At 35.0% G+C, this 8,114-nt stretch overlaps 1 protein-coding gene and 1 non-coding gene across 2 annotated transcripts; both read left to right on the plus strand.

Annotated features, from left to right (window-relative positions):
* The first annotated feature begins 544 nt into the window (after positions 1 to 544).
* Positions 545 to 4,956, plus strand: LOC110693193. The gene is made up of 6 exons (XM_021870324.1): positions 545 to 1,052; positions 1,989 to 2,053; positions 2,481 to 2,510; positions 2,607 to 3,633; positions 3,783 to 3,980; positions 4,537 to 4,956. The coding sequence occupies exons 1-6, from the start codon at positions 951 to 953 to the stop codon at positions 4,597 to 4,599; spliced, it is 1,485 nt and encodes a 494-aa protein (XP_021726016.1). The 5' UTR covers positions 545 to 950; the 3' UTR covers positions 4,600 to 4,956.
* Positions 4,957 to 6,257: 1,301 nt separating this feature from the next.
* On the plus strand, positions 6,258 to 6,330 carry TRNAF-GAA. Its single transcript has one exon. It is a non-coding gene; the product is annotated as a tRNA-Phe (tRNA).
* Positions 6,331 to 8,114: the final 1,784 nt, after the last annotated feature.

An 8,114-nucleotide genomic window follows, 5' to 3' on the forward strand; every position in this document is an offset into this window, starting at 1 on the left:
ATATATATATATATTTCTCCTTTTTTCGTCTAAGCACAAACATAATGGCACACCACCATCACCACACTTGCTTCTTCTTCCTCCATGAACGCCATCAACTCTCTTCTTCCATGAACATCGGCATGACGGTGGCTTCACCACCAAATTTAAAGATAACCCTAAGAAAGAATTATAAATTAAGGGAATGGTTAACCCAAAATGGTATATACTTTTCAATAGTACTTGGGCATTAACAATGGAGGATCGTGGGATTTAATTTGACAAACATCGAGCTTGAATTAAGCTTTATGGGGGTCGATCTTTGATGAAATTGCTCAATTTACAGTTGAGGAAGGTAAGATCACTTCGTTTTCGGTGGTTCGTCGTGAACTCGTGATAAAGGCGAAGATTATGGCGACGGATATGCATACAATCGTCCTCCATTGTTGAAGGTTGAAGATCTAAGATTGGTAATTTTAAAACACTATCCTTAAATAACTCGCTAAAATGACGTTCATACCCTATGATGAACAACTTTTGTTAATGCTTCGTATAGGATAATAAATTGTATTTTCTCTTCGAACCTACTCCATGTGAAACCAAACACCCTCACAAAGTCACAAGAGTTTTATCAATTGGCATCAATTGGCTTCTTAAGGAAGCTACTTTTCCCTCCTCGAATTTCATTGATTGTCCAACGGTCGAGCAAATATCAAAGCATCCTCACCCTACACGTGTACAATCAAGTTTACACTGCGCGGTTCATATCCTCCTCTTCTTTGACCCTCTATCTCCCCAATTCAACTTCCTCCGTTCTTCCTCCATTACTTCGTCCTCGATTCAACTTCACTCCGACTCAATTCGAAAATATGAGTAATCCAAAGTACTAATTGGATTTTGCTGAACTTTTTGATTCTTATTAGATGAAAAAATTTCTGGGTTTTTGCTGATTTTTTGACAAAATTAAAGAAATGATGGTTCAGAGTAGGATCAAGGTTAAAGAAAATGATGAAAATGGTGTCGGAGCTTCCAAGAGAAGAAGCATTGCAGATGTCGATCACTGGGCTTTTCTGGTAATTCCATTTGCTCCTGCGAAAAACCCAATAATCACAAATTTATTTACGTTTATAATTTGTTATTTTTTTAAAAGGGTTTATTGTAGAATATATGAATGTATCATTTTAAGTTGCATAATTTTTTTAAGAAAAGTTGCATAATTTCTATTAATGTCAATTTATTATTATCGCAGTTATTGGGTTTTTTCTGTTTTTACATTTGATTGGATTTCTTGTTATTGGGGGTATTTTTCAATGTACCTTAAAATGGGCAAAATTTGGGGTTTAATTCAATATACCCTTATTTTTTGAGACTTTTGGGTGATTGAATACCTGTGTATTATGCTATTGGGTTCCAAATGAGGCACAAAGTATAAGAAAACGGGTTTTGGACATGGGTTTTGAGTTTTCGGGCATGATCGTTAAGAACTTTACCAACTAAGCTAGTCGACATATTCAACGATTTCGGATTCGACAGTATATGAGTGTGTTTTAGACTTGTAAACACTGCTTTGCTCTAGTCAAACTTTAAAAAATCAAAATCATATCTAATTTAGATTGAGAGGTGCTATTGAGATTTGAGAATCTTATGTTTGACTTAGTGATGTTATTATATTGTTGTTTGGGTCTACTGAAATGCTTTATACTGAAAATTATAACGAACAAAGAAATGGGTGTGTACTTCCAAATTTTATGCTTGTACATACTGCTATGTATGCTAGTAGATTCTGTGCTGTGAAGCTCATATGCTGATTGATATGTATGAAATGTAGAGTGAATGATGTACAAGGAATATTGAGTGAGCATATTGGACTCCATCCAACTATGACTATCATGTGAATAATGTGATCCTACCTTCCTGCTTGTATATGTTGCGAAGATTAGGTTTTATAAAGTGGGGTTTGAGTTCTTGGGTTGTAATACCTCAACTTTGTTGTGTATGTATGATCACAGGAAGAATTTGAGGCACCCATGTGGGCTGATCTTACGTTGGAGACAACGCTGATATCAGAAGACAAGTGAGTTTCTTCTGATTCAGATTTGTTGATGTTTTAGTCCGTGTATCCCAACTATACCAGAAAATCGTCATAGATTTCTTGTCTTATATGAAATTGATCTGAGAGTTTGGAAAGCTATGAGTCTATGACGATAACTCAACAAGAAGTCATCTATACCAGAAAATCGTTGTAATTTTTGAAATTGAGAGTTTGGAAAGCTTCTACCTAAAGTAATTAAGTGAAAGGTTTGTTCTATGTATGTTTAGATAGAGAAAGTAAAAATTAAGTAATATGAAAAGAATAATAGTCAAAGTTGAAGCTGCATCTTAGAGACTGCAATTCGGCAAATAATTAACTATGGCAATTTTGTTGGGATGGAGTGACTACTGAGTTGCATACTTGTACCATTTGATATCAGCTTCTAAGTAATTTCCCTGGCCTTTTGCAGTGATGATGAATGGTTTCACACGAGCCACCCGTAAGTACACTTGCACTCGCCTTATATAACTTCTTTAAACTTAACCATTCAGATAGGCATTTTGTTTATGGGTTTGTCTTGGTTGTTACTTGTTAGGTTCCATCATCATTCTGCACGCCATTTGAGATCTGCATTTGCACATCCAGATGTGGGGAATGATCTCTTCAACTTATGCTCTCCAAAATTTCCATCATCCGTTTCAAAATCAAGAGGCAAAGACTATAGAAGTAAAGACTGCATAAGCAATTGTCGTCAGATTTCAGTCAATAAAGAACATCCTGTAAATGATTTGGGTGGTAGGGTTTCAGTAACTAATATCATGTCAAGTCAGGACAGTATACCCAAAGTGAGCCATGAACATCAAAGTGAGGCTTCTAGCTCAATAACCAGTGTGGTGAATTATTCAGAGAGAAGAGTTGCTCTGAATCCTCAGTCAGCTAGTACAAGTGGAGTATCAACAAGCACCATAACAAATGTAAGTATGCAACGAGATTCAAAGGCTTTTGAGGTGTCAAAAGAGGCATTTGGTCACACTGGTGGTCTGCTGAATGCTTTAAGAAACAATCTGAGAAAAAGTCGTGCCACAAGACCAGCATCAAGGGTTGAGATATGTGAGGATAGAGACTTTAATGGTCATAAATCTTCTGCTGGCAAGTCTAGTGTGGGCTCTTCTAGCACTGGATATGATACAAAAGGTAAGGGATTGGCAGTAGTTCCTAGAACTGATTGCAGCAAGCAAGTGAAAGTAGAGATGAATATAAATATAGGATCAAAAGGTCAGAAGACTTCATATGGGAGGCCCAACCAAAGGCTTTCAAATTCAAAGTTTGAGGTTAAGAAAACGCCAGCTGGTTACAAACAGAACAAAGATAAAAATCCGAACGTTCGAGACCTGGGGAAATTGGCAAAACCTGTCCATGAGAGGGTAAAAGCTAAAAACATAAATGAGATATCTGTTTGTACAAGGAGTACTTACAGCTCCAAGATGAAGGGTAAAGATTACAGCTCCAAGATGGAGGGTAAAGATGACAGTTCTAAGATGAAGGGTAAAGATGACAGCTCCAGGATGAAGGGTAAAGATGCTGCTGCTACATCTAGAAGCCTGGCAGCTTCTAAGTCAAAGGTGAGATATCTGCTGAACTCGAGTTCAGAGTTCAGAAGAAATGACTGTAAATTTTCCATTCTGCTTAGTTCAATGGAAGGAAATAGGTCACTTGTCATATGGTATGAATTTCTTTTGCTGAACTGAAGCTAATATATAATTTTAAACAGGTTGTACTTCAAACAACTCAAAAAAATTCTTTGAATCGGTCAAGAAATGTAGCCCAAGGTGTTAAGGCTAAAGTACAGAGCAGCCGGTTTGATAAAGCTGTGAGCAGTGGAAAGGAGAACATGAGAGGAAAAGCAGTTTTGAGTCTAAGATCTGGTGGCAAAGATAACAAGCCTGTTGTAAGAGTTTCAGATCTTAAGGTAACCCAAATTGAAGTCAAAAACTGAATTTGGAGTGACATCAATTCGTTCAAAAGTAATCTGAAATATTTGCTGTTCACTATCATGAATGTTATCAATGAATTGTTATAAATTAGTAATGTGAAATCATTTCATCCAACCTGAGTCAAAAGTTAACCTTTCTTATTTCTTTTACAGTACGGTTGGTTAGTAATTATGGAGAGAATGGTAGCCTGGTAGGAGGAGTGGGGAGGGGGGGGGGAGGAAGGTGAGACTAGTAAGGGTGTAATTTATACGAGGATGTAGGACGGACACCTTGAGTAATGCAAAGATGTGGCTCATTGAAAGGAGGAAGATGATTGAATATCTCCAATTCTCTTTGGCTTCCCTTTACCTGATCCTTCCAATTTCCTTCCCGTCAAACTCTCCATCCAAACACGTGTATAGAGAATTGTTTGTTGATCACTGTAGCAAAGTATCATACACCATGTAGTTTTAGAAATGATCTAAAGCATACACTAACTAATTTTAACCATGCAAGTCTGATGATGTTTGTTTCTCGTGATGTCATTGACAGGGGAGGATCAGTAGGATGAATGATGGCATCAGGTCACTGGATACTCGAGTCCATCTTAGATGAAGACTACTGATGTGAAGTGGAAGTTTTGTATATAGTCGATGTTTACAGTAATTCTTCATTACTGATCTCACTTTTTGAACAAATATAGGGAGTTGTGAGTGCCTGTAATTTCTTTTATCAGGTAGTTAAATGTTTGTATGTGCTGTGCAGTGCACCTTAGGCATGTACAAAACTATCTGAGAATCCGAAGATTTGATAATCCGATCCGCAACCAATTCGAATTTTTGGATATTCGATCCCAGTTTTCATTTCATTTTGGATCGAATATTCGATCCGAAAAAGCGGATATCGGATGCGGATTTGGACATTGATTTTCAAAATTTCGGATATCTGATATCTAAAATATAAAGGCTGAAATAGTGAAATATATATAAATTTTTTAAATTGTTCATATAAAACTGACCCAGTATAATCAACTTATTATAATATTGTTAATATATTTGATGATAATATTTATTGTAAAATGACTACTATTTTATTAAAATATGTTGTACAACTTAGCGATAAAAAAGCGGCAAAATTAGTGAAATTTAGAAAGTAATCATAATCAATTTTACTTAATATTGGATAATGGATATCCGAAGCATCTGATCCGAAAATTTTGGATATCCGAAATTTTCGGATCGGATTTGAATATCAATTTCTGATTCGGATATCCGATCCGAAATTACATTTTGGATCCGATCCGTGAACAGGCCTAGTGCACATAGTAGTATACATGGGGATGTGTAAGTACATGAGTAGACTCATATACTGCGAAATGTCCCCTTTATTTGAGAATTAGTAAATACGGACTAGTTCTTATTTCTCACCAAATCTTCTAAATGAAATATCACAGTGGTATTTCTTGAATAATTATTGCTCCATATAACTTAGACAATTATTACCATGTATAATAAATTAATAATAATTAAAAAAAATTAAAAAAAAAACTTGGACAATCTTCCTTCTACTTCCTTTGCTCTTTTTTACTGCAACAATTGATATTTTGCACTATTCACACTTGCAAGGTTGACCGTCTTTTGTGATTTATTCATTGGGAAATTATAGTCATGTGAGATCTGGTTAGATTATCTCAATTCATACTTCAAAAAATCAAATCTTTGTACTTTTTACTTAAAATTAAACAAAGATATTAATGACATAAATAGTGCATTTGCAAGCATAAAATCCCCATATTGCAATAAAAAAATAACGGAAAAAAATATCTATTTTATATGAGCAAATCATTTATTCAATGTACTCATTTTCTCTCGTATCCAAATAGTATTAGTTGTATATTGGATATCGATAGCTCGAGTATAAACTTGTTGAAACTAAGTTTGAGCCTTTTCTTTTTGCAACTTTTTCTTAGGCGTGAAGTGCAATTAATACAGAGTACAAAATATTTATTACAGTATCATTACAAGTGCTATACGACCTTGTTCATACGGCATTTAGCATTAGGTTTTTTTCCATAGAAAATGTGGTTTTTGTACGAAAATGGCATTTCTAAAAGAATTAATTACTTCACTATTAAATTTCTTTATTTTTATAATTGTGAAAGGAAATGGGAAATGCAAGGATCGGCATTGATATAATTGATTTCAAAAAAAAAAAGTAGACTTTCCAGCCATGTAACCATCCTTATATTGATAGTTCAATGACTTATCATACAAGCGGGGATAGCTCAGTTGGGAGAGCGTCAGACTGAAGATCTGAAGGTCGCGTGTTCGATCCACGCTCACCGCATTTTTTTTTTTAATAATTTTTCTTCCAAACCCTTAATCAAAATTTCAGAATTATATATAGATTTCACTTTAAAAATACGTTTTTTCTGGCTCATTCATGTATTTTATAGCACCCACATTCACAATAAGTTTACTCTAATCTCATTAGTCATCATATAACCATTAGCATCGAACAAAGTTTTATTGACAAAACCCCCAAAGATGGCTAATAATTTGTTATCTCTTGCATGAAAATTTACTGTTCCAATTCTATTTTCCTAAATTGGTGGAACAATTTAATAACCCGGGTCACAACCTTCGATATAGCCCTTTCACCCAATCACCCCCCATAACTCTAAATCTAGTTAAGGTAATGAGACCTATGCATACATCGCATATACTCCCTTTGTCCCTTAATATAATGTTTATCATATTTATTTTTTACGGGTTTCAAGAACACGTTTAAGCATTTAAATGATTTTTTTACTTCTATATATAAAGTAGATTAATGAAAATAAATGGTCAAAGTTTCCCTTAAAAAGCAAACGAGGGAAATAGTAAATGACATATATAAGGAGTAACTAATGGACATTCTTTAAGATTAGGAGACCAAATCTTTAATGTTATTATAGTACAGTTGTATAACTTTAGCATCAAACATCTACAATATTCCATTATACAAAAAAAAAAAAAAACAATAAAAAAAAAATAAAAAGTTGTTTTTTTTTTTTTTTTATCAAGGCCAATCAATAGTATGAAAATGGATTACAAAGATACTCTTAACTAGATAAGTTAGTTGGAATATTTTATATGCTAGGACATAGAATGACATAGAATTAAATTCCTCAAAGTCAAAAATTTCAAGGAAGTACCCTAGATTACCAAGTGCATGAGCATAAATACCTCATTGGAGTACACTTCTTGCCAATAGCATCTAGCAATACCTCATCCAATCATTTTCAGGACAGCCATTGCCTTACATTAAGTGCGTAATGCATGCCAATGACTTGACTTGACTAACCAACAAGACCAACGACTTACAATCTTACATACGAGTCAATCGATACTATTTCCTATCTTTGATAAATGTAACCAAATGGAATAGGAAACATGAACATGACATGTGTCCGATACATATTAATTTACAGATACGTAAAAAAACATGTCGGATTAGCTGAAATTCATGCTCATATGATAGAGTATAAAACATATATGTGGGTCTCAATCATAAGCTTAAACTCTTGGTTGAGATGGTCCTCTAACATGGTACCGGAGCTAGCGTGACACAAAGGTTACGGGTTCAAATCTCATCCACTCCCCACTTTCAAGTGGAATATTTCATACAGAGTATGCAGAGGGCCCATGTTGCTGGGCTATCATGTGGAGGAGCGTGATAGAATATAAAACATATTCTCTAGCCTCAACCATAAGTTTAACCTTTTAGTTAAGATGATCCTTTAACACCATAATCTGTGTAGAAAGACATTTTTAAACATGAGTCGTCCACTTTTAAAATCTAAATTACTTTTGATTTGGGTATTTTTACCCCAGCCACGTGGACCAATTAGAGTGTGACATGTGTCACCCTAGGAAGAGTCCAAAATGTACTTACCAGGACATGACATGTGGCATGCTGATAGTAAAGGAAATGGCGGTCTTTAAGGCCCATTTCCGAGGCGCCGTAAAACGGCGTAGCCCACCAAATCTAGGTTTGAGTGACCTACGTAAGGGCACTATTCCCAATGCCCTATAAATAGGGACATTTACCCCATTTTGGGGGCACGTTCATTTATTACATCATTTACT

Source organism: Chenopodium quinoa, unplaced genomic scaffold, assembly GCF_001683475.1.
Source record: "Chenopodium quinoa cultivar QQ74 unplaced genomic scaffold, ASM168347v1, whole genome shotgun sequence".
Lineage (NCBI taxonomy): Eukaryota > Viridiplantae > Streptophyta > Magnoliopsida > Caryophyllales > Amaranthaceae > Chenopodium > Chenopodium quinoa.

Excerpts from the sequence above, each read along its gene's own strand:
- LOC110693193 (XM_021870324.1), top strand. The coding sequence starts at position 951 with ATGATGGTTCAGAGTAGGATCAAGGTTAAAGAAAATGATGAAAATGGT. Across the intron at positions 3,634-3,782 it reads TGGCAGCTTCTAAGTCAAAG|GTTGTACTTCAAACAACTCA; the intron begins GTGAGATATCTG and ends AATTTTAAACAG. Across the intron at positions 3,981-4,536 it reads TAAGAGTTTCAGATCTTAAG|GGGAGGATCAGTAGGATGAA; the intron begins GTAACCCAAATT and ends TGTCATTGACAG.